At 35.8% G+C, this 27,447-nt stretch overlaps 1 protein-coding gene across 11 annotated transcripts in view; it reads left to right on the top strand.

Annotated features, from left to right (window-relative positions):
- The window catches only part of SP4 (Sp4 transcription factor), a 72,451-nt gene that overhangs the window by 28,917 nt on the left and 16,087 nt on the right, over nt 1-27,447 (top strand). For 4 of the 11 annotated variants that reach the window (XR_004957324.1, XM_036246551.1, XM_036246553.1 and 1 more), the window contains 2 exons: nt 15,147-15,375; nt 22,531-22,730. Coding sequence is in view for 5 of the 11 variants with exons in the window: in XM_036246551.1 (XP_036102444.1) it covers nt 15,147-15,375; nt 22,531-22,730 (429 nt within the window). In the remaining 6 variants the exon portion in view is untranslated. Of the gene's footprint in view, nt 1-8,440; nt 8,498-14,770; nt 14,842-15,146; nt 15,376-22,530; nt 22,731-23,076; nt 23,243-27,447 lie in introns of those variants that run through there. The other 7 variants (XR_004957323.1, XR_004957326.1, XM_036246549.1 and 4 more) reach the window with 7 other exon arrangements.

Here is a 27,447-nt window from a genome sequence, read left to right as displayed (position 1 = left end):
ATGGCAGTTCAAAGAAGCAAGGGATTAGCCAAGAATGCCAAATGAAGCCAGAGGAGGATTGCTGGATTGAGAGAGTGTCCAGTCAAGGAACTAGAAGACAAGGTCGAGATGAAGATGATGTTCAGTAGATTCAGAGACATGGAAGCAGGGAACAGACTGATGAATCTCCGGGGGGGGGGGGGGGGGATGCACTTACATGCATATATGTATAACCAATGGACATAGACAACAGTGCAGTGAAAGCATGGGGGTGGGGGGGGAGCAGCACGGTAGAGGGGGTCAATAGGAAGAAAGGGAGGAGCATCTGTAATACTTTTGTAATAAAGATAATTTTTTTAAAGTGTTGGGAGGAGGAATGACAGAAGGTTAAATGACAGTGGTCAGAGAAGAGGCAGTGCCAATTTTACATCTTGGATGTGAAGCAGTTCTAATTGATGACCAAGTTTCAGCTGGGGTTCTGTTTTTTTAGGAAACACCTTGAGTGTAGAACTGATTTTTCCAAACCTGCTTCCCCGCCTGGGTTCCTTTGTCTCAGTCAGTGGCTCATCCTCCTCCTTGTGACCCAGACCAGAATTCTTATCTGATTATATTTTTATAATAGTGATTTTAACCGTTTGTAGTTTTATACCTGAACCTTGGAATGTGACCTTGATTCAGTTCTTGGTTTTGCCACTTAAATCTTGATCAGGTGTTTCTCTAGATATGAGTGTCCTTATCTATACAGTCATGATAATCATGTTACTTTAGTGGAATAACACATGTAAAGTGCTTTGCACAGTGCTTAGAACACAGAAAAGTTTTCACTAAGTGCTACAGGTACCTATTATGTTAATTATTATTCTTATGTTAATTATTATTCTTATATCCAATTTTTCCTTTCTATTGTCGGTATTCCTTTTTCTGGGCCTCATCTTCTAGAAGGTAGAATAGCTTCTTAACTGGCTTCACTGCCTCATACTTGACATTCCAGTTTTTCTAAAACCCAGATTTGATATGCACTTCTATTTCTTTCCTCAAAACTGTTATAGATTTTCAGTTGTACAAATTTAAAGTTATTAAAATGTTAATACATTTTATTTTCAAGAAGTGAGAAAGCCTAAAATAGGATAAAATTTGGGATAGAGACCTTATCAGTTGAGGACTACCTATGGTGACTCCATTTACCTCTAAAGAACTGAAATAGCTCTTGCTGGTTTGGCTCAGTGGTTAGAGCGTCGGCCCATGGACCAGAGAGTCCTGTGTTCAGTTCCCACTAAGGGCACTTACCTCGGTTGCAGTTTGTCCCCAGCCCCAGTTGGGGTTGTGTGGGTGGCAACCACTCAATGTGTCTCTCTCACGTCGATGTGTTTCTCTCTCTCTTCCTCTCTCCATCCCTCCTGCTCTATCTGAAGATAAATGCAAAAAATGTCCTCAGGTGAGGATAAAAATAAAATAAAAATAAAAAACTGGAATAAGCTTTAAATTAAAAAAAAAACAACTATGTATTATAATTCCACATAAAAGTAGTTAGGTTTTTCTTTGATTTTTTTTTTTTTTAACAACCTTCTGAAATGAGTATGCTTCATTAAAGAATGAATGGAATGTGGGAAAATTAGAAGTTTTTTTAAATATTGCAATTCTGTTTAAAGAAGGTATTTGGATTCTTCTGGGGTCAGTTGTTTGCCTACTGGGAAGAGTTTCTACAACATGAACTTTTCCCTATATGGACAAAGAGTTGAGAAGAGTGACCCTTAATCTGGATAAAGGCCAGAATAAATAAAAATGACTGGAAGTCAGAGAGAAGTGTATGTCTTTGTTTTGACTGAGCTTTTCTCCCCAACTCCTGCCTGTTTCATCTGTGTATTCCTAACCCAAGGGAGGCACTCAGTAGCTTATTGTAGTCAGCGGAATACATCAACTAGAGCTGCTTTATACATTTGGATCATTTGTGTGTCAGCCTCCTAAATTATGAGGAGAAAAATATATACAAATTGAGTCCTTTTATTAATGTGCCCATTGTTAATTTAATTCTGAGAATTGCCCAGTAATAGTCTATAACCCAATAATTTTGGAGGAAAATGAACTTTTATTACAAACTAACATCATATATTTTTATCATCAAAAACATCATTTCAGTGATAAGATTGTAGGAACAATAGTGGTGCAAGTTAAGAAAATAAACAAAGATTTTTGTGTGGAATATGAGCTCTAGAAAATGACTTGGGCCCTGACTGGCGTGGTTCAGTGGTTAGAGCATCAGCTTTCAGATCGAAGGGTTGTGGGTTTGATTCCCCTTCAAGGGCACATACCTGGGTTGCAGGTTTGATCCCCGAGCCCAGTCAGGTCTTGTGTGTGAGGCAATGAATTGATGTGTCTCTCTCACATTGATGTCTCTCTCTCTCTCTCCCTTTCCTCCCTCCCCCTCTCCCCTTTCCTTCCTCCCACTTTCTCTCAAAATCAATGGAAAAAATATCCTGGGGTGAGGATTAACTAAAAAAAGAAAGAAAATGACTTGGACACACTTCAATACTTAAATTTATTTAAGAGCTAGTATCATACATATCTTTTTTAGATTTTTGTGTTTTTTTTATCCTCACCCAAGGACATTTTTCCATTTTTTGTTCAGATAGAGTGGGAGGGGGGAGAGAGAGAGAGAGAGAGAAAGAGAGAGAGAGAGAGAGAGAGAAACACCGATGTGAAAGGGTCACATCGAGTGGCTGCCACCCGCATGACCAACCAGGGCTAGGGAAAACTGCAATCGACATACGCACCCTTAGTGGGAACTGAACCCCGGGTGTCTCTGGACCGCAGGCCAACGCTCTAACCGCTGAGCCAAACCGGCCAGGGCTTATACATATCTTTTAAACTAGGCATTTATGAGGTCTGTTAACTTCCCCATGACACTAAGGTATTGCCAATGTCTGGGACTTTGATTGGGGAGTTTCTACCACTGTTTGTTCAGAGTTCTTATACAAGCATATTTGTAATGCCTGTAATGTGTATATTGTAATGACCCAATGTGTACTTTGTATGTTTTTGCATAATTTGCAAACTATTTATATTTGATTAAATAAAAGTTGTCAGCCTGCTTTTAAATTAAATAATTTTTTATTGCATTATTGAAGTGTGTGTGTATAATATTTGTATTTAATATGGTTAGGTAGTTTTCCTGTTCTAGAGAAGGCTTCCTTAAAGTGTTTTTTGATAGGGTCAAAACAGATCTATGATTAGTTTCTAGCTTTGCTAATTTAGGAACTGGTTTTCAAATTCAAATTCTAGACAAATTGATTTATAAAAGTATGATTCACAAGGAGACTGATTTATAAACTAGAATACATTTTTAGTTGTTTGTTATTTTTAATATAAATTAAGAGATAAATCTTTCCAGTTGCTGGTGTGCTCTTAATCTTCTATTCCTGGTGTAAAGGTACTTGAGAAATCAAATAATAATAAAAATTAATTGGTGAGCATGGAATCAGCATTAGGAGGTATAGGTAGGCTTTTGGAGTAATACCTACCTCAGCAGGTGATGTGTGAAGTATGTGAAAGGGCCTAACATGGTGCCTGATAGGGGTCATTATGATTTTCCTTGAAAATTGAAGCTGTATCCACAACTGTAGAGTGTATCTTTCTAATAACTAGAATATTATTACCTTCTAGTAATGTCTTTTAAAAAAATGATAGTTCTAGATAAATAGTGATTAATTCTTACCATTCACTTTTTTCCATATTCTGTATTGAATATTAAAAATGGCATCGGGCCCTGGCTGGTTTGGCTCAGTGGTTAGAGCGTCAACCCATGGACCAATGAGTCACGGGTTCAATTCCAGTCAAGAACACGTACCTCAGTTGTGGTTTTTCCCCGGCTCTAGTCAGGGTTGTGGTGGGGAGGCAACCAGTCAGTGTATCTCTCTCTCACATTGATGTTTCTGTCTCCCCCCCTCCCCCTCCCTTCCATTCTATCTGATGATAAAATGGAAAAATATCCTCAAGTGAGGATTAAAAATAAATAAATAAAAATGTCATCAGATTTCCTCAAGAAGAGCATCTTAAAATTAAACTTCAATTATAATTCTACATATAAAATTCTATAGGAAAAATTATAATTTTTGCAATAACTATTTTTATCTATTTAATGTTCTTTCTTGTCAAACAGTGTTTTGTTTTGTTTTGTTTTTTTAATCCTCACCCGAGGATATTTTTCCATTTATCTTCAGATAGAGTGGAAGAGAGGGAGGGCCGAGTGGGGGAGGGAGGGAGGGAGAGAGAAAGAGAGGGTTGCCTCCCGCACAACCTCGACCAGGGCCGGGGACCAAACCACCATTGAGGTACTTGCCCCAGGTAGGAATCAAACTCATCACTCTTCAGTCAGCAGGCTGATGCTCTAACCACTAAGCCAAGTCAGGGCCAGGAACAATGTCTTCAAGTCTTGGTATGACAGTTTTAGAAAATTTATAATGCCTGTGATGATTACAATACTTCTTTTTTTGTTAATCCTCACTTGAGGATATTTTTTCATTGACTTATTTTAGATAGAATGGAAGGCTGGCGGGGGGGGTGCAGGGGAGAGACAGAGACAGACACAGACGTCAATGTGAAAGAGACACATTGTCACTTGCCTCTTGTAGAACCTTGACCTGGGCTGGGGATTGAACCTGCAATCCAGGTACATGCCCTTGACCAGGAATCAAACCAATGACCCTTCGGTCCTTTGGACCAGTGTTCTAACGACAAAGAAAAACTGACCAGGGCACTGCACTACTTTTTAAATAGCATTTTAGATAGATAGATAGATAGATAGATAGATAGATAGATAGATAGATAGATAGATAGATAGATAGATAGATAGATAAGATAAGGTAGATAGGTCTCCAAATCAAATTATAACTGCCTCAAACCATATCAGTGAAGTGGATTTTGAGCAAACTTACATACTCAGGAAGTATTTGTTCAGTGAATGAATTTCATTTGTACACTAGATTCTCATCCAGAGATCTGAGACTTGTAGAAATCTGAATGGCTGTTATTAAGTATTTATACTTAATAAATTTTTTATGTGTTGGAGTTAACAAACTCTTGAGTGTTTGTCATATTCCAAATATTGTGCTATGTTATGTATGTTATCTCAGTTCATTCCCATCATTTTCAGATCCTCAAAAGAGAAATCTGCAGAGAGAATTAGAACTCAAAGACAGATCTGTCTGACCCCAAAGTTCTATTTAATCTGTAAATTGCTAAACTGTCTGTTGTGCCTACTCAACAACTCAATGTTGGTTTACAAATTAACATGACCCATGGTATGTAAATAGTCCTGGAAGTCATTGGCTGATATGGTTCACCTTCATTTTAAAAGTGCAGAGAGCACTCAGTTATTTAATATTTTTAGTTTATAGTTCATCAGTAGAAAAACACATAGCTACAGCTCTTGAAGTATTTTGTAAATACTTGAAGTATTTTGTAAAGAAGTATTTTGTAATTAATAAACATAGTTTCTAAACTTGAGATATTCTTTTTACTACCCCTATACTGCAGAATCTATGCTAGTTATAAAGATGTTAATTCAGTCATGTAATTTCTGAGAGTCATGCATTTTATAGGTTTTATAGGTATTATACAAATATACCATATTACTTTTCATATATTTCAAAATTAGTTGTGGTTGTTCATAATGATATGAATAAATGAGAGCCATGATCATTAAGCAGGGTTTCTTGATGTCAGCACTATTGACATTTTAGGTCAGATCATTCTTTGTTTTGGGACTCTGTCCTGTGCATTGTAAGATGTTTAGCAGCAGCCCTGGTTTCTGCCCACTAAATACCAGTAGTAGTTCCCCAAGTGGTGATGACCAAAAATATCTCCACACACTGCCAGATATCCCCTGGAAGACAAAATTACTTTTATTGAGAACTGCTAGTTGAAGTTTTGACCCAACAAAAGTCTAATTTTTTTTGGTTTTCATGACCAATTCTAGTAAATAACCTTATTTCCTAGGCTATGTGTAAAAAAGAACAAACCCATTTTGAACCTGCTGGATTTTAAGTAGAGAGGTGATAATCTTGACTTGCATCTTAGAACGAGTCTTCCTGGGAAATAAAGAACAAATGGATGTAGCCCTGGCCAGTTTGGCTCAGCGGTTGGAGCGTCGGCCCGCGGACCAGAGAGTCCCAGGTTCGGTTCCCGCTAAAGGCACGTACCTCGGTTGTGGTTTGTCCCTGGCCCAGGTTGGGGTCATGTGGGTGGCAGCCACTCGATGTGTCTCTCTCACGTTGATGTTTCTCTCTCTCTTCCTCCCTTTCTCCCTCCCACTCTGTCTGAAGATAAATGCAGAAAAATGTCCTTGGCTGAGGATTAAAAAAGAAAGAACAAATAGATGTTTCCTCCCTCCTTCTCTCTCTCTCTCTCTCTCTCTCTCTCTCTCTCTCTCTCTCATGAGTAAATAAAAATTGAAAAAAAAAAGTATGAATTTATAGAGGAGGGCAGTTGGTGGCAGGGAGACCAGTTAGGAGACTATTGTATAATCAAGTAAGAGAAAACGGTAGCTTGGGAGGTGCAAGCAGTGGGGGTGGTGCAGAAATAATTGTGAGAGGGAGAGGAGAGTCAAGAATGAAGAGTACTCCGCAGATTTTGATATGAACAATTGATAGATGGAACTGTGTACTTGTCTTAAGAAATGTTAAATTCTGATAATGGTCAAATTTATCAGTATTTCTTTTTGTCTTTGGAGTTTTATTTAAAAGACCCTGTGGTTTTTCTATATTTTCTTCTAGTATTTTGTTGTCGTTCTGTTTGGTTTTAGTTTTTTAATACATTTAGGTTTTTTTTCTGTTTTGTTTTTTTATTTATTTATTTGTTTTTGTTAGCGATGTTTCTCATGTTTCCCCCATTGACACCCTCCTCCCCTCCCCCCCGCCCCATCCCCAGTTTTGATGTCTACGTTCATTGGTCATGCATACATGCATGTAATTTCTGTGGTTTATCTCTTTCCCCCCAACCCCCCCACCTCTGAGGCTTGTCAGTCTGTACCCCACCTCTATGTCTCTGGGTTAATTTTGTTCATCAGTTTGTTTAGTTCATTATATTCCACAAATAAGTGGGATCATGTGATATTTGTCTTTCTCTGCTTGGCTTGTTTTACTTAGCATAATACTCTCCAGGTCCTTCCATGCCATCTCAAAGGATAAGAGATAATTCTTTCTTTATTTTTTATTTTAATTAATTAATTTATTTATTTGTTACAGATGTTTCTCCTTTCTTTACCCCATTGGCACCCCCCTCCTCACCCCACCCCCACCCCGTCCCCGGCTTTGTTGTCCATGTCTATTGGTTATGCATACATACATATAAGTTCTGTGGTTTAAGGAGATAATTCTTTCTTACAGCTGCATAATATTCCATTGTGTACTTGTACCACAGCTTTTTAATCCACTCATCTACTGATGGACATTTGGGTTGTTTCCAGATCTTAGCAATTGTAAATAGTGCTGCTATGAACATAGGGGTACATATATTCTTTCTGATTGGTGTTTCAGGTTTCTTAGGGTATATTCCTAGAAGTGGGATCACTGGGTCAAATGGCAGTTCAATTTTTAACTTTTTGAGCTAACACCATAGTGTTTTCCACAGTGGCTGCGCCAGTCTGCATTCCCACCAGCAGTGTACTAGAGTCCCCTTTTCTCCATACCCTCGTGCCAACACTTGTTGTTTGATAGTTTTTTGTGGGTTTTTTTTTCATACAAACCTATTTTGCAGTTTACTTTTGTATATGGTTTGAGATTATCTAAATTTCTTTGCCCTACTCTCACCCCATGCATACCCAGATAGCCAATAGTACCAATCCAAAACATTTATTTTCTCTTTTTCCCTCTGATTTAAAATATGTCATTTTATCATATACTAAATTTTCATGTATACATGCACAGTTTTAGACCCTGTGTTCAGTTCTGTTAGCCTATTTCTATGCCATTGCCACATTGTTTTGATTCTTGTGGCTTTGTAACATCTTTAGTCTACAGTTCTACCTTTTCAAAATTGTCGTGGCTGATCTTTCACATGTTGAAACACCTAGTAGAGTTCTATGAAAAATTTATTAGTTTCTGACTGAATTTACTTCATATGGATTAATTTCAGAAAAATTAACACATTTATATTAGGGATTCTTCTCATATAAGAACAGTTATTTCTCTCTGTTTAGGTCTTGTTTTATGTCCTTTATCGAGTTTTCCTTAAGACTCTGAACATTTCTAATTAGATTGATTCTCAGATATTCATGGTTATTGTTCCTGTTGTGAATGGAATATTTTTTCTTTTACTTTGTGAATATGTTGATGATACAGAGGAAAGCTGTTGATTTTTTTTCTTTTTTTTCTGCTGCTCTTATGTTTGGCCATTTTGCTGAACTGTCTTCTTATTTGAATAATTTGTTGATTTTCTAGAGTTTTTTTTTTTTTTTCCCATATAGATGTCACTTTATCTTTTTGCAGTGGCTTACACCTTCAGGATACATAGAATATTAGAGGTAAGAGTAGGAATCACTTCTGTTAAAAGTCACTCTGAGATACCAATTTTTTGTCTATTAAATTTCTTTTTTAAAAATCTTACTGAATTTCTTGTTGCATGAGATGCAAGAGTATTCTCATATACTTTTAATGGAAATACAAGTGAATGCAGCTCTTTATATATATATATATTATATAGATAGGCGAGGGCAAAAGCAGGTTTATAGTAGTTCGTATGGAAAAATAATACAATAAATAATAATACAGGAATAAACTGTTTTTGCATACTCACACCTATAAGCCTACTCACAACCCTAACCCTACTTTTGCTTCACCCTGCGTAATTATATATATAATTTTGTTATCTGTATCAAGTCTTATGAGTATTTTATATCCTTTGACCTAGTAATCTCACTTCTAGGACTCTGTCCCTTGAAAGTAATAAGGAAAAATATTTTTGTTCAAGTTGCTCATTATTAATATTGTTCATATGTTACTTGTAATAAGTGTTTTGAAATAACCTAAATGTCTAATCTAGGGTAATAGTTTTGTGAATTATGGTATATATATATGATGGAATATTGTACAAACATTATATTATTTAAAAGAATTTGTAATATCTTGGAATTACTTATTAAATAAGTAAAAAAAAACAGTAACAGAATTGTTTACATAGTAGAATTGCATCATTATAAAAATGCACAAAACAAAGATTAGAAGCAAATACACCAGACTAATGATAGTTGTAATCTATGGGTAATTAATATATGGATGATTTCATTTGCTTTTTCATACCTTTCTATGGTGAATGTGCATTGTTGTTAAGATTATAAGAAAGAAAAAGTACATAGAGTAATACTAAGCTAAAATAGGCGGAAAGGGAGAAATCATACGCTATTTCTTTATTAAATGGTAATTGTAATTTTTTAAAAAGTATACTTTGTTAATATTCCTCAAAAATTCCACATTACTGTAGAATGTAGGTTAACACATGTTGCAGGATGAATCTGACAGCAGAGAGAAAAGACTCCCAGTGGTTTCAGTGGCAGGTGGTGATTTGTACCCTTGGTGTGTACTCCTAAATGATCTGAATTCCAGATCAGTGAAGCAGGAGAGAATTATGGTTGTGATTGCAGTTAAGTGTCCATTTACTCTGTTTCTTACTCTCTTCTCACCTGTGTAACATGTCTTTTTCAATCTAGGAGTCATCTAGGCTCCTATGTTTATGTGCATTTTAGATTACCATTCATTTTATTTAAGAACCATTCATTGAGTAGTACTTCTAGTGTGCTAGGAACTTTGATAGCCAGAGGACATAAAACCACACAGAGATCCTCTGTCCTGAGCAGCTTTTGTTAGAAATAATTTGTGATTGCCCTGCCGGTGTGGCTCAGTGGATTGAGCATTGTCCCGTACACCAAGAAGATCACCAGTTCGATTCCTGATCAGGGCACATGCTGGGGTTTCGGGCTCAATCCCTGGTAGGGAGTGTACAGGAGGCAGCCAATTGATGTTTCTCGCTCATTGATATTTCTCTCTCTCCCTTTTTCCTTCCTCTCTGTCTAAAAATCAATAAAAACATATTTTTTAAAAAGATAAATAATTTGTGATTAATATTATGATGAAATAAGATGGTATCTGATTAGAGAAACCAGAAATACTCAAATTCTAACTCACCTAATCCCTGAGGTTTCATATGAAGCAAAGTGTGTTGAAATTCAAGTCAGAAATACTTTATTATCTTAGGTATAGGCCCCCCCCTGCTCAAAATCCAGAGAACTAGGTTATTCTGTATGGAAGACAAGATGCTGTCTTTTAAGTAGTTAATTCTGCTTTCTCTTCTTCCTCTAAACTTAAATACGAGTCTCAAATCTGACTACTTTGTTGAGGTAAAAGAGCACTCCAGCTGGTACTAACGGAAAATGTGCAAGAAACAGAGTTTCTCCCAAATACCCATTCTAGTTGTTCTTGAGTGTCTAGCAATCTAATATGCCACTTAATAACAAACTGCCCCCCCCGGTACTGTTGGCCCAGTTTCTATATTTGAAAAAAGGGAACAGAACAAAAAAGAAAGAAATCAGATAGACGACTTGTTTGCTCCAAATAGCCTTGGAGTGTTTTAATCTCTGGCAGCATGCAAGGAAGAGGCTACATTACCAAGAAATTTGAGTTATTTGTAAAATTATGGTATAAATTAGATTTCAGTATGGTAACAGAGAGTTTAGAGGCTAGAGTTGCAGAAAAGCATTAATACATAACTTTTTTGCTCCACACATTTCAATAATAAAAGTGTTTTATAACTATAAATACATAGTTTATTTCTATAATGACTTATATTCCCCATTATCACCAGCACTATCATTGGCACAGCTTCATAAATATTTTTTAACATCTTTATCATCAGTTATTACTTGACAAATAGAACACAAACTCATTCCACCAAACCAACTGTGTCTCCTATGCAACAGCTTTTTCCTGTGTTTATATTTTATTATAATTCTTGCTTATCTAATTGAATTATAACTGGTAGTTGTCTCAGTAATGCAAATTTAGTTGTCTAGTTAATAAGTCATGCTATATCCTGTTTATTCCATTAAAAAAAGTTACACTTTAGGAGAAATTTCTTTAGTCATAATTTTAGCTTATTTAACACTGTGACAACATCCATTACCACACAGGCCAATTATTATTATTTTTTTTTTTAAAGCAGGCCTATTTTTTAAAATATGTGTTTATTGATGTTTTAGAGAGAGAGTAAGGGAGATAGAAACATTGATCAGTCACCTTCCACATGCCCCCTCCTGGGGATCAAGCCTGAAACCCGGACATGTGCCCTGACTAGGAGTCTAACCAGGACCTCTCAGTCCATGGGCCGACATTCAGTCCACTAAGTCACACTGGCCAGGCTGTTCTTAAGTCTTAACACCGCAAGCAATACATTTTTAGGAATGGAAAATGAAGATGGTGTATGTAGCTCCTCAAAGACAACAATATACAATCTAGTGGGAAAGACAGAATAAACATGCATTTGCAGTATGAGCTCACCATATAGTTTGCCCATTGATATGATAAAATTATGCAGATGATATTATAGGAAAATAGGAAAGAGATATCTGACTTTGATTTAGAGATGTTTTTATCAGGAAGACTCCCTAAAGGGAATGACACATGCAGTGAGTTTTGTATGGTTAGTTGGCTTTTGTTAGACCAAGGGAGATGGAGATTTGGGATGAAAGAATGTGTTAGCTTCCAGCTATATTATTCAGAGGCCCAGAAACAATCAAGCATGGAACATTAGAGGAGTTGGGAGTTCAGTGAGCTGTTGTTGAGAGTGGGAATGAAGGAGGAGTGCCAAGAGTTGACACTATACAAGTAAGCAAGAGCTAGATTATGCAGAGATTTATGCTAAGAAATGTTGTCCATTGATGTGAAGGGAACCAGCTTGTATCTGCAATATGGAGATTGGAAAGGGAAAAACTGGTATAATGGTGATAAGGACCTGTACTAATGTATAAGCAGTAGGGATGGAGAAAATGGACAAATTTGAGATATTCTGAAAAGGTAGACTCAACAGGGTCTACTGATAACAGAAGTAACATATATGGTGGAAAGAACATTTGGAGTTAGCTAGAACTAGGTTCAAATCCCAGCTCTGTCACTTAGCTTTTTTGTGACTTGGGTGTTTGTGTACTTCTCAGAACCTCCGTTTTCTCAACTTAAAATTGGAACAGCTATAGAGATGTGAGTAGTTAATAAAATAATATATGTAAGACATTCTATAGAGTAAGTATAAAATAATAGCTATTGCTGTGGAGGATGAAGGGGAGTCAAAAATGACTTCCAAGTTTTCTATTTGGACAGTGAGAAAGAGCTAGTTTCAGAGAGTGGGATAACCTGTCTGATTCCTAGAAAGGTTGCCTATGAAACATCTAGGTGGAAATGTTCTCTGGTAGATAACAGTAAGAATATGACACTCGTGAGAAGTATTTCAGCAGAAGGGACAGATTTGGAAGACAGCAGCTTACATACAAATAGTAATAAAAGTTAAGCAAGTAGATGAGATAACCCAAGGAGAGAGTTAGAATAAGAGTCAGAACCATGAGGAGTAGCTTGGAAAGACATCAGTGTGGGTGTGGTTAGAGAAGTGTTCGATTTTCAAGAAGGACAGAGTGGTCAATGGTGTCATGCTGCAGAGCAATCCTGTGATGCTCATTGAGAAAACGCACATTGGATCTGGCTATTAGGTAGTCTGTGATCCAGAAGTGAAGTCCCTGAAGTGGAGTCCTTTGAATGCCAGACATTGGTTAGTGGGAAATGATTGAAAGTAATTGTGTGTGGAAGCGATTTGATCAGAATAGTCTGGACATCTACAAAGAAGTCAAGAGAGTTGTCAGGTTTAAATATATAAATTCAGATATGATTTGCTTGGTAGTATTCATTGAAATAACTCTCCAAGTTGTATAGGTATAGAACAAATAAATGTCCATAATATGGAGGCTCAAGGAGATGGTTGAGGAATCTGAGGGGAATGAACAGCCAGGGATCTCTAGCAGTTTTTTGACATAATGAAGGATATCTTAAATATGATTGCAACCTGAAAGGAATGACCAACTGTTGTATGAATAGTAGCTGGAAAAATTATGGCCAGAAATATCTCATGACTGTGGGGCAATGTAAAGAATACTTGCCAACATAAAATATCTGAGACAGCAGCTCTGTCAGGTTTGGTTCAGCAGTTAGAGCATTGGCCTGTAGACCAAAGAGTCATGGGTTCGATTCCAGTCAAGGGCACATACCTCAGTTGTGGTTCAGCCCGCCCCCCCTCTTCCCACTCTATCTGAGGATAAATGGAAAAATATCCTCAGGTGAGGATTAAAAAAAAATACCTGAGACGGTGTAGGGACCAAGCTATAAAGACTGTGTAGTACTGGTTCAGATAGAACTCCCGTTTCCTGCAGTGCATCTTTCAGTAAACAAGGACTATATGTATCACTGTGCTTCTAGATGCACAGTTTGGTTTGCTTAGCCAAAGTCATCCTTAAGGAATCCAGTTTTACTCGATATGTGAAACTTATATATGCTCAAAAGCTACAATGAGGTGTAATAATTTTACTTTAAATTTATATATTGTTTACAGTTTACCGTCTTTACCCATTAGGGAATCAACTTGATCTTCATAAGGAACTCTTTAAAGTAGATAGGGGACAGGAATTTTAGGCAGGTTGGCATTATTAGAGTTGAGGAAATTGAGGCTCTCCAGGTACAGTCACTAAAGGGGACATGAATTTACAACTTCTGACTTGACTTGCATTTTTTACTCACATTCAAAGGTGAACAAAAATTTAAACTTTTTAGAACTACAGTGTGTATCTTTACTAAAACAGTGATGAAATACATAGTTTTTATTTGTATTGTGGTTATCAGTGCTACCCAACGTTCCAAAGTGTTGTGAATACACAGAGGAGGGTGAGATTGATTTTGGCTGGCAGATTGAGAAGTTTAATTTTGTTTAGAAAGTATGTGCTACTTTCTCATTTGGTAATTTCTGTCTTTTCTTAGTTGCTATGCATGGTTAAAGTACTACATTTGCAGCTTTAAAATACGCCTTTTTACTTTATTCCCAGTACCCACATGTTTATTTCTGCTACCATATTTTATTTGGTAGTAAACAGTAGTTAACATGTAATGAACAATTCTGTGCTTGGCACTGTGATGAGGGGTTTTTAAAAATTAACTCTTTTAACCCTTATATCAGCTCTTTTAGGTGGGAGCATTCCTTTAGTAGGTGTTTTCTGTCCCTTCATATACTTTCTGTTCCCATACCTGATGGGAAGAAAGTGGACTGTGTTGGAAGAAAAGATAATTCTAAAGCATACTCACGGGTACAGAATGATCAATTTAAGCCATGTAAATAGCTATTTTTTGTCATACATGTTTTACTTATCATATTTTTCCCTAAGTGAAGAAGCCAAGTTGGTATATGTGCTAAGTCTAAGCTATATAAAATGAATGAACAAAGTAATTTTATCATATCCTAAAAGTCTGTTTTATGATTATAGTGATAGTATGTAATAAATGTAGTGGATTTGCATTCAAAAAAACTGTTTAACTCAGTGTATAATTAAAAAAAAGATTCATCAATAAAGAGATGTTTGCTTAATTTGAAGTATTTAGGAATGAGAAATGTCCATAAAACTTAATCTTTTTGGTTACTTTTCATTCATTTTCTTGGAGTGAATGAGATACGTTGCTTACTGTGGATATGGTAATAATAATGCTTTGTATTTATATAGCATCTTTCATCTGAGGATCTCAAAGTGCTTTTCAAATAATGTCTCATGAATTCTCACAGCACTACAGTGAGGTAGGTAGGTGGCAAGTATTATTATCTTCATTTTACAGATGGAGAAATTAAGCCACAAGAGGGTTAAATGATTTATGTATATAGTCCCACCAACCAGCTATAGAGGCAGCCTGAGCTACTAAAGTAAAAATACTATATTTTAAGAGGATTGGCATAGTATAAATCAATTAACCCCTTTGCTTTTTTACTTTACATAGATTATCTATTAAAACAAATATGGTAGCTTTATAATGTTTACATTGAAATTATTGTTTTCCTTTCTTGAGGACTAGAAAACATAATACTCTTTCCCTCCCCATTTTTAGGTCAGCAGCAAGGACAAGATGGCGTAAAAGTCCAACAAGCCACCATAGCTCCTGTAACTGTAGCAGTTGGAGGAATTGCTAATGCAACGATAGGTGCTGTTAGTCCTGACCAACTCACACAAGTGCATTTGCAGCAAGGCCAGCAAGCTTCTGATCAAGAGGTACAGCCTGGCAAGAGGCTTCGAAGAGTTGCCTGTTCCTGTCCTAATTGTAGGGAAGGAGAAGGAAGGTAAATGCTCTTTTACCAAGTCTTTCTCTCTGGAAGGCATAAAATAGTTAAAACCAAGGCATTGATTGGGTACTTTGACCATTAGAACATAACTAGCTTTGTAGTCCAGAAATTGAGACACAGTATTGTTATGAAGGGGATTAAATTGAGCTGTTCTAGGAATGGTTCTGCACCTTGTACCTTATACTTTTTGCAATTACTTACTTTTTTCATTTATCATGTAAAATTATAACTTTATTGACATAAAACTCACATACCATACAATTCAGTCATTTAAAGTGTACATTTCAGTAGTTTTTAATGTATTCAGAGTTGTGCATCCATCACCACAAATAATTTTAGCACATTTTTATCACCCCCAAAAGAAATCCTGTGTTCTTTAGCCATCACCCCATCATTCCCAACCCTCCCAGCTCTAGACAACCACAAAAATGTTTCTGTCTTTATAGATTTGCCTATTCTGAACATTTATATAGTGATTCATTTAATATGTGGTCTTTTGTGACTGGTTTTATTCATTTAGCATAATGTTTTCAAAGTTTTTCATATTATAGCATACAGTACACTTCATTTTTTTAATGAACAAATAACATTTCATTTTGTGTATATACATTATTTTACTTACCCATTCCTCAGCTGATGGACATTTGGCATTTTCTTCCTGTTGGCTATTATACTGCTATAAGCATTCTTATACAACTTTCTGTGTGGACATATATTTTCATTTCTCTTAGGTATATACCTAGGAATGGACTTATTGGTTCATATGATTACTCTAAGTCTAACCATTTGAGAACTGCCATAATGTTTTCTAATGTGACTATATCATTGTACATACCCATCGGCAGTGTATGCTGGTTCTGATTTTTTCACGTTATTGCCAACACTTGTTATAATCTTTTTTATTATAGCTATTCTTGTGGGTGTGAAGTGGTATCTCAGTGTGATTTTGGTATTTTCCTGATGACTAATGACAGTATGTTTTCATGTGCTTGGTGACAATTTGTGTATATTTGGAGAAATATCTATTAATATCTTTTGTCCATTTTATTTATTTTTATTATTGAGTCGTAAGGGTTCTTTATATATTCTAGCTACAAGTCCCTTATCAAATACACGATTTGTAAATATTTCTCCCAGTCTGTGAGTTGTCCTTTCAATTCCTTGATATTGTCCTTTGAAACACTAATCTTTTTATTTTGATGAAGTTCAGTCTTTTCTTTGGTTACTTGTACTTTTAGTGTTTTATCTAAGAATTCATTACCAAATCTGAGGTCACAAAGATTCCTAGTTTTCTTATGAGAGTTTTATAGCTTTTGCTTTTAGATTTAGGTCTCTGATCAATTTGGGGTTAATTGTTTTTTTTAATGGTGTGAGGTAAGGGTTCATTCAACACCATTTGTTGAAAAGACTTTCCTTTCCCCTTGTACTGAATGGTCATAGCATCTTTGTCAAAAAGCAGCTAACCATAGACACACAGGTTTATTTCTGGACTCTCAGTTCTATTTCATTGATCTATATATCTGTCTCTGTGCTAACACCATGCTGTGTAGATTGCTTTGGCTTTGTAGTAACTTGAAATTGGGAAGTATGAGTAGTCTAACTTTGTTACTGATTTTTAATATTGTTTTGGCTCTTTAGAGACACTTAAAATGTGTGTATTTTGGAATTAGCTTGTCAGTTTCTGTAAATAAGGCTGATGAGATTCTGATGGGGATGGTGAATCTTTAGATCAGTTTGGGGAATATTGCCAACTTAACAGTATTAAGTCTTCTGATCCAAATACATGGTATGTGTTTTTCTATTTAGATCTTCTCTAATTTCTTTTTAGCATTGTTTTGTAATTTTCAGAGTATAAGTTTTACACTTTTTTGTTAAATTTATTCCTAAGTATTTTATTCTTTTTGATACTATTACAAATGGAACTGTTTTCTTGATTATTCATTGCAAATGTATAGAGATATAATTTTTGTATATTGATTTTGAATCCTGCAACCTGCTGAACTCTTTCATTAGTTCTAATATTTTTTTTAGTGGATTCCTCATTGTTTTCTGTATGTAAGATCATATCTGCAAATAGAGATAGTGTTATTTTGTACTTTCCACTCTTGATGACTTTTGTTTCTTTTTCTCATCTAATTGTTTTGTCCAGAACATACAGTACAGTGTTGAATAGAAGAGGTAAAAGTGGACATCATTGTTTTATTCTTGCTCTTAGGGTAAAAGCATCCAGTCTTTTACCATTAAATACGATAATTAGCCCTGGGTTTTTTATATATGCCTATAAGTTAAGAAAGTACACTCTAGGCCTACAATATTGAGTATGTTTTATCTTGAAAGGGTATTGGATTATGTCCATTGCTTTTCTGTATCTGCTGAGCTGATCATGTACTTTTTGTTTTTTATTCTGTCAATATGGTATATTACATTAATTGATTTTTGGATGTTAAAGTACTTCTACAAATTCATCGGAATAAATCCAATTTGGTCATGGTTTATAATTATTTTTATCATATCTTACTGGATTTGGTATTTTGTTGAAGATTTTTGCATCTGTGTTCATAAGAGAGATTGGTCTGTAGTTTTCTTATAATGAATGTTTTTGCTTTCATAGAATGAATTGGGAAGTGTTCCTTCCCATTTTATTTTTTAAGGAGTTGGTTGAAGAACTGGTGTTAATTTTCTAAGTGTTTTTGTGGAATTTACTAGTGAACCTATCTGGTCCTGGACTTCTTATGTGTATTTTTGTTGTTTTATATCTAATTCAGTCTCTTTATTTGTTATGGGGTTTTTTTTCCTGATGTTAATATTGACCCTCCAGATTTCTTAGTACCCTAAGAATAGATTGTTGGCACATTTATTTCTGTTGTTTTAGTTTCAATCTCTTTGTATCTTTGAGTAAAGTGTGTCACCTGTAGACAGCATATAGTTGGATCTTTTTTTTTTTTTTTTTAGTATCCTCACCCGAGGACATTTTTGCATTTATTTTCAGATAGAGTGGGAGGGAGAAAGACAGAGAGAAACATCAATGTGAGAGAGACACATCGACTGGTCGCCACCCACACAACCTCAACCAAGACCAGGGCCAAACTGCAACCAAGGTATGTGCCCTTAGCAGAATCTGGACCCAGGTCTCTCTGGTCCACGGGCCAACGCTCTTACTGCTGAGCCAAACCAGCCAGGGCTTTTCTTTTCTTCTTATTATTGATTTTAGAGAGAGAGGAAGGGAGAGGGAGAGAGAGATAGAAACATCGATGAAAGAGAACATGGATTGGCTGCCTCCACCATGCTCCCCACTGGGATTGGGCCCACAACCTGGACATGTGTCCTGACCAGAAATCACCAGTGACCTCTTGGTGCATGGGTTGACACTCAACCAGTGAGCCACACCGGCTGGCATAGTTGGATCTTTTTTTTTTTATCCTCACCAGAGGACATTTTTCCATTTTTTGTTCAGGTAGAGTGGGAGGGAGAGAGAGGAACAGAAAGAGAGAGAGAAACATCGATGTGAAAGGAACACATCGAGTGGCTGCCACCCGCACAACCGACCAGGGCCGGGGACGGATCTTTTTTAATTATTAATTCAATCTGACAAAACCGGCCGTTTGATTGGATTATATGATCCATTCATATTTGATGTTACTGACATAGTTGAATTTCTGAACGCCATTTTTCTTTTTTGTTTTCTATATCTCATTCCTTGTTTTGTTCCTCTATTCCTCCTTTACTTTTTTTTTGCATTAAGTGAATATAATATAGCATTTTAATGTATAATTTAGCACTTTAATTTCATTAATGACTTATTTCCTTAATGGTTGCTCTAGGCCTTACCATATATATTTTGTCATAATCAGTTTGACATTAATAGTAACTTAATTCCAGTGAGTTATACAAAGGTTACCCCTACATCATTCTCTTCCCTTTTGTTTCTTTTTGTGATATTACTGTTATGCATAATATAAATATTACAGACCCAGCAATACATGTTATAATTATTACTTTATATAATTCTACTTCTTATAAAGAAGTGGAGAGAAGACAAGCAAGTATATGTAACTTTTGCTATGTGAACTGTATTACTTTTAGTTCTCTATATTTGTTCCTGTGGACTTAAGTTTCCATCTAGGGTCACTTCCTTAGCCCAGTACAATTTTGCTCTCATTTACCTCCTTTTGTGCCGTTTTTGGCAAATATGTTACATATATTGGATTGCTATAATTTTGGGGGCTTGACAGTATATTTTATACATGTTTATAAAATCACTTTTTAAATTATTTAAGAGAAGAAATATGCAATTACATTGCCCTCTATTATTACCATTATTGGTACACTTTTGTTTCTTTGTGTACAATAGAATTACTTTTTGGGTTCACTTGCTTTCTGCTTGAACTTTCTTTAGTATTTTTTGCACAGTTGGTCCGATAGCAAATTCTGTCAATTTTTGTTTATCTGGGAATATCTTTATTTCACCTTCATTTTTGAAAGATAGCTTTGCTGGATATAAGTTCTTGTTTGATGTTTTTTTTCTTTGAATACTTTGAATATTTTCCCCTTGCCTTCCAAAGTCCATTGTTTCTGTTGAGAAATCAGCCTTTAATCTGAGTCATTTTTCAGTTACTGCTTTCAAGATTTTTGTTCTTAGCTTTGGGTTATAAGATTTCTGGTATAACGTATCTATTTTTGGACGTCGGCATTTATCCTATATGGGTTTTGTTGGGCTTCCAGCCTGTGTAGATTAATGTTTTTCAGTAAGTTTTCAGCCATTGTTTCTTTGAATATTTTTTTCTACTTTACTCTTTCTTCTCCTCTCTCCTCCCCCTTTCTTCCTCCCTTTCCTCCCTGCTAGTAGGCAGAACAAGGGAGGAAAGGGAGGAAGAAAGGGGGAGGAGAGAGGAGAAGAAAGAGTAAAGTAGAAAATGTCCCACATTTCTGTGATACTGTTTCTTTGTTCTTTTTCTTGTCTGTTTTTGGATTGTGTAATCTCTTGATCTTTGTTCAACTTCTCTATTTCTTCCTTCTCTTGAGTACTGCTGGGTGAAATTTTCATTTGTTATACTTTTTATCTCTAGAATTTCTGATCTATTTTTCTTTAATCACTTATAACTTTTTATTGATATTCTCTATTTGACATGACATTATCATTATGCTTCTTTAATTATGGTGTCCATTAGTTCTTTCAACATATTTATAATGGCTACTTTGAAGTCTTGTCAAATCTGGTTGCTCTCACTGGAAGTGCTCTTCCCTGTTTTATTTGGGGGGGAGGGTTGTTTTTTGCATGTCTCATAATTTTTTCTTGGAAACTGGACAGTTTAGATAATACATTGTAGCAACTCTTAGTCCTCCCCTTCCCCTAGCTTGTTATTGTTATTTATTTATCTAGTGACTGGCTGGATTATGTTTGAGACACCCAGACACCCATCCACCCCCACCCACCACCACCACCACCACCCCCTTGAAGCATGTTGTTCCTCAGTGGATTTGAGTAGATTTGAGTATTCTGATGGTGACTCTGGGATGACAGTAGTATTGGCAGGGATCTTTCTTATTGTCCTTTTTCCCTGACCACACCCAGCTATTAAGCTCCACTAATTGCCTGCTGATTGTTCTGTTGTTTTCAACAATGCCCTGGAGCATATATTTCTGGTAGTCTGATCCAATCAGATTTCTTTAAGTGGTAGATCACCAGGTCTATGTTTGAGATTAATTATGAGTTTGAAGGGCTCCGCCCAGCTGCCTCTTTCCTGCATTTTGTCTGGCAACCTAAACCAGCCTACAGTTTAGCCTATTTCTCCAACGAATCTATTAGTCTATTCCCAGTTGCTTTTTGGAGCAATCTCCACTGTTTTTAAGAACCCCTTGAGGCTCAAACTTCTCCACACTTTGTTGCAAATGAGTCAATTTGGGGAGGATGGAGAAATTTGGAACTCTTCTTTTATGGTATGTTCTCCCTCTGGCCAGAATCTCTGTGTCCTAGTGGGGTTTGAGATAGTGAGTGGCACCTTTCTCTCTTAGTGGCATCCCTGCTCTAGGAGCTGAGTGCTTGTTGGCAGGGGGGCATCAGTAGCCTCAGGTTTTCTTGACTTGCCTCTCCTGGTTTGGGACGTCTGATTTGTGAACTACAGATGAGCTGGGTCAAGTGCGATCTGGACCCCAATGTTTTCTTCTTGCCCAATCCCAGGTAGAGTCTGTGTCTCAGGAGTTGGGGTTGGATGAAAGAAGGGAGTTCCTGCCTGACAGCCACACTTATCTGGAAGTTAGCCTCAGCAATGGGTAGCTGGGGCAGAATGAGAAAAGCTGATATCCTGCTCCTTGTTGTAGGGAAATGACCCTTTGACTAGTAGGTGGGACTGTTCTTGGCTGCACTATAGTGTTTCTATGACGGGGAGGTGGAAGGGAGAGAGTGAGTGTCTTGTTTCAAATACCACATTCTCTCACTGTTTACACCAAATTATTTTATTTTCATAAGTGAATGTTTTTTTATTTGCGATATACTCCTATGGCTAATTCCAGAGACTGTAAATGATATTTATTTTGTTGTTGTTTTTTTAAATGTTCACTAATTTCACTGGGGAGTAGGTCCATGGAGCTTGTCATACTGTCCTGCTGGAATTGAAACTCAGAACCTTATGCTTTTAAATGGGAATATCATCCTTTGGTAAAGAGATTTTTTCCACCCCCAGGGAAGAGCCTGCTAAGAAATAAACATGAAGTTCAATCCTGAACATAAATTCTCTGAAATTAACTTGTATTCATAGCATTTTTCAGTTTAGTATACAACCCTGGTTTTTATTTTGGATTGAAATTTTTCTTATTTTTTAAATTTATTTATCAATTTTGGAGAGAGGTAGGGTGAGAAAGAGAGAAGACGTTGATTTGTGGTTCCATTTATCTATTCATTGGTTGATTCTTTTATATGGTCTGACCAGAAATTGAACCCACAATCTTGGCGTATTGGGAGAATGCTCTAACCAACTGAGCTACCCGGCCAGGGCCTGACATTTTTTCTGATTTTTAACTACAGTTAAGGCATCATGATTTTTAAAACCCATTCAGAAAAGTATCATTTAATTACTTTGAGTTCCTTTTACTTTTCCATAATTATAAGCGTGGTATTTGGGAGTGTAATTAATGTTTGGTTTTTGTTTTTGTTAGAGGCAGTAATGAACCGGGGAAAAAGAAACAGCATATCTGTCATATTGAAGGATGTGGGAAAGTTTATGGCAAAACATCTCACCTACGAGCACATCTTCGCTGGCATACTGGAGAAAGGCCTTTTGTGTGCAACTGGATGTTTTGTGGCAAAAGATTCACAAGGAGTGATGAGCTTCAGAGACATAGAAGAACCCATACAGGTTAGTTAGTTTATTTTTGAACTTGTGCCTTCTAATTTTTTCAGTGCTTAGATGAACATTTTAGTGATAGTTAGCTATCAGATTAGAAATAATTGAAATGAAAGAGAATTCACTTTAGCAATTATATGGAAGATGTTTAAGATCAAAATTCTTTACCTAATATTTTATTCTGCTTTTTGTAAACTCCCATCAGCATAATTACATGACCTGGAAGTTACTTCATTTGCTTATTTTGTATTGTTAGCGAGATGAATTCCATTTTTTTCCCAGTACTTAAACAGATGAAAAGAGAGTTGAATTAAGATTATTAGTGATTTTTATTAGTTTTTGTTTTCTTAAAATCTAGAAAATTGACTCAAGTATTCCAGAATAATAGAACAAAGCCACCTCTCAGAATTGACAACTGTTAATGTTATATTGTCTATTATTTTTTAATAAAACAAATTATATAAAGTTGACATCATCTTTGTCCTCCTACCTTTCAAGGACAGAAGCTACCATGAATGTAAAGTGTAAGTTTTTAATACAGTTTTAATACTCTTACGTACATTGTTCATGGATGTATATGGTAAATTTTGTTTTATGTGTACTATGAAATTTTACATAAATGATACATTACAGTATCATAATTCCACTTATATTTTGAGACCTATCTAAGTTCATATATATTATGATAAATACATGTGTGTGTTTCTTTTACCTGCTAGGTCGTATGTATCGCATAGTTCTATTCCATTGTGTTAATCCATTTCCCATGCTGTTTAGATTATTGCTAGTTTTTTGCTGTCACAGACTTTGCTGCTGTGCATATACAGTGAAGAGGTATAAGAAGTAGAAGTATTGGATCATAGAAATGTATATGCTTGGTGACTGCTAATGTCTTTAAAGTGGCTGTTATCATATCATCTCTACTTCACTAGCAGTGATTGAGAGTTTCCACTTTGCTCTGTGTTTGCCAATACTCAGGGGTGTCAGGCTTTGGAAGTTTTTGTCAATCTAAGATGATTCTCATTTTTTAAATTAGCACTTTTTTCTGATTATACTAAGATTAGCATCTTTTCATACATTTATTGGTCATTTATATTTCTTTTCCTGTTGATTATTTGCTCATTTTTCTTTTTGGTTGTTTCCTTTTTCTTACTGATTTATATACTGCAATTTCTTCATATTTCGCTAGTCTTTTATCTTTGTGCTATTTTTTATTATATTTCATATTTTTATTCAGCCAAATATAAGAATATATAAATAGCCAGCCGGTGTGGCTCAAAGGATTGAGCATCATCCCATGGACTGAGAGGTGCTGTTTCAGTTCCTCGTCAGGGCACATGCCCAGGTTGCAGTCTCAATCCCCCAGTAAGGGGCATACAGGAGGCAGCCAATCGATGTTTCTCTCTCTCTCCCTTTTTCTCTCTCTAAAAAAAATCAGTAAAAACATATTTTAAAAAAGAAGAATATATGAACATATTCTTTTGCTTTTTTTGAAAAATGACAGTCTCTCCTATCTCAAGATCATAAAGTTTTAAAAAACATTTTCTTCTAATGGCTATAAGGTGATTTTTTAAAAAGTTTGGTTGTTTATCAGTCTTGAATCTTTTTGATGATGGAATGAAATGGGGATATACTTTTATTTTTCTTCCACGTGGAAAGCCATTTCTTGAGTAGCCTATATTCTTTGTTGATTTATAATGAGGCTTCTCTCATATATTAATGTACTCTTTAAGAGTGGCTCAGTTTCTGGGCCCCCTGTTTTGAAGTTTTTATCTATTTGTCAGTTTCTATACCAATACTATACCATTTGACTTATCAAAGGCTTCTTTAAGTCTTGATATCTAGTAGGGCACTTTTTTTTTTTTTGTATAGAACACCGACTGTCTCTATTCAGAACATTCTGATATATATTTGGGACTCAATATTTAATTATTGAATAAATTAATAATTTGGATAAATTTTCTAATTAAACTTTAACTTGTATCAGGTACATTTAGGACAAAAAGGGAGATAGAACTGACATTTATTGGTCACCCAGCACACATATCAGATGTTTCAAATACATTATCTCATTTGATTCTAGCTGCAACACTGTGAGATATAAATTAGCTTTATTTTACTGATTAGAAAATAGTCTCAGAGAAGAAAAAATAATTGTTCAATCTATAAGTGGTAAATAAAAGGTTCCTTAGTTTGATGTGCACATAAGTTTGTAGCACAGATGAGTCTTAGTATATTGGTCAATCCCTTAATAAGCATTATGCTAAAACTAAGAATTTTATTTTTTTTTATGTTTTTATTGATTTTTTTTTTTAGAGAGAGAGGAAGGGAGAGATAGAAACATCCACGTGAGAGAGAAACATCAATCGGCTGCCCCCTACTGGGGATCAAGCCTGCAACCTGGGCACCTGCCCTGACCAGGAATGGAAGGAACCAGGACCTCTCAGTCCATGGGCCGGCACTCAATCCACTGAGCCACCCTGGCCGGGCAAGAATTTTAATATTTAAAATAGTTTTAAAAGTTTTCTTTCTGGTATTGCATTGTGGCTTCTAAGGCCACCTCACCATTCATATTGGCAAATATGGTGTGAATAAAAATTAATCCCATAATAATGTTGATTTCTGTTTTAGAAAAATATGAGAGGATGCAGTATTTCCATAGGGCTGAGCAATGGGAGAGATTAGGGAAGCCAAGAAAAAAATGTTGATTTCTTTCATTTGGAACCTCACATTATGATTTCATAATTTTGTGTGAGAAACAATGAGTTTCTAGAGTCCCTCTCTATCACATGTTCACACTCATGCAAATACATAAAACAGATTCATCCAAGGATTTACATACACATATACGTAAAACCAAAGATTAATGATTTGAAAGTATACATATATATTTTTAATGATCCATACCATTATCATTTTCTATTAGCTTGAATAATTCAGAATTGAATGTACTTTAAGCTTACGTCCAGTGTTTTAAACGTCTTCATACATTATATAAAAAATTGTTTAATGAAATGTTATTCTGAAAAATGTTAACCTGACTATTACTGTATTTATTTTACTTTTAAAGATTTAATATAGTAACTTCTATGTAAGTATTAAAGTTGTTGAAAAGAATATGAAACAGTATCTTTTGGATAAGTAAATACCAATTAAGCATTAATACAGTAAGTTGAAAGGCTCGGCGCTTCATGGCAGGAACCATGTTTTATTTTATGTCCAACCACTACACTACGTAGAAACTCAGTACCTTACTATGAATGAGTTTTTTTGGTGTTTTTGGTTTTTTTTTGCCTTTTATAAAATAACTTTTTTAAACTTTTCAAATGATACATGCACATGGTACTTTTAAAATTCAAACTAAATAGAAGAGCTTGCAGTGACTTTTTGCCTGTCCCCTGTTCTGCCCCCCAGAGAAAATTATATTTAATCTTTTAACTATTTTTATATTTTTATTCTTATTGTGATGACTGTCACATATCTAAATAACGTACTTATGGAGTTATTTATTGATCTATCAATATTAGACACTATTGACTTCTTGCTTTGAGAGTTAGGAATTTATTTCACTTTGCACTGATGACATTCAGTTTTTCTTTTTTAACTGTGAGCAGGCCCAACATTTTCTCTTGACTTACGACTCTGTGATCCATATTACCATGTCCATAATTTTCTATCTCTTTCACCTCGTAACTTCTGTAACCTAAACTTTTACTGTCTCTCTTCTCTTTCACTTGCTGTTTAAATGCTTACATTCTTTTTAATAGGTAGTGTTTCCTTCTTCTAATAATTTCGTTCTTGAAATACAAAATTGGTAAACAATAATTACATTATGACTATGTAATGTATTATGATTACACAATATTTCCTCTGTGTGTTTTTGTGAAGTATCTGATTGTCTTTTTCTCCCTTTCATTGTTATTTTAACATTTTTGTTACTTCTACTTTTCTTTTTGTTTTTTTGTTTTGTTTTTGATTTTTTAATCCTCACCCAAAGATCTTTTTTCATTGATTTTATTTTTAGAAAGAGTGGAAGGGCCTGGCTCGTGTAGCCCAGTGGTTGAGGGTCGACCCATGCACCAAGAGATTGCCAGTTCGATTTCCGGTCAAAGCACATGCCCAAGTTGTGGGCCTGATCCCCAGTGGGGGCATGCAGGAGGCAGCCAGTCAATGTTCTCTCTCATCAATGTTTCTATCTCTCTCTCTCTTTCTTCCTCTCTCTCTCTAAAATCAATTTTAAAAAAATTAAAAAAGAGTGGAAGGGAGAGAGAGAGGAACATCAATGTCACATCCACTGATTGCCTCCCAAACTACCTTGACCAGGGCTGGGGATCAAATCTGCAACCCAGGTACGTGCCCTTGACCAGAATCAAACCTGTGACCCTTTGGTCCACAGGCTGATGCTCTTAACCGCTGAGCCAGTCGAGTCAGGCTGTTACTTCTGCTTTTTAAGAATAGTATCAATTGCATCTATTTTTACCTTATTCCTAAAGTTCTCCAGCTTTCTGATTACACACTGACTGATTACTCTCTAGGGCTGCTGCACAGCTGTAATCTTAAGACTTTTCTTCCCTGCTCTGTTGGTTTGTATCCAGTGTTCTCAAGATCTCCTATCTTCATTTTCCTCATTTATTTCCTTAGTTGCTTGAAAACATTCTGAAATGCTTTCTATAAAAATGCACAGGAGCCCTGGCCGGTTTGGTTCAGCGGTTAGAGCGTCGGCCTGCAG

This window comes from Molossus molossus, unplaced genomic scaffold (assembly GCF_014108415.1).
Source record: "Molossus molossus isolate mMolMol1 unplaced genomic scaffold, mMolMol1.p scaffold_m16_p_7, whole genome shotgun sequence".
In the NCBI taxonomy this organism is placed as follows: Eukaryota; Metazoa; Chordata; class Mammalia; order Chiroptera; family Molossidae; genus Molossus; species Molossus molossus.
This window is presented reverse-complemented; position numbering and strand designations above follow the sequence as displayed.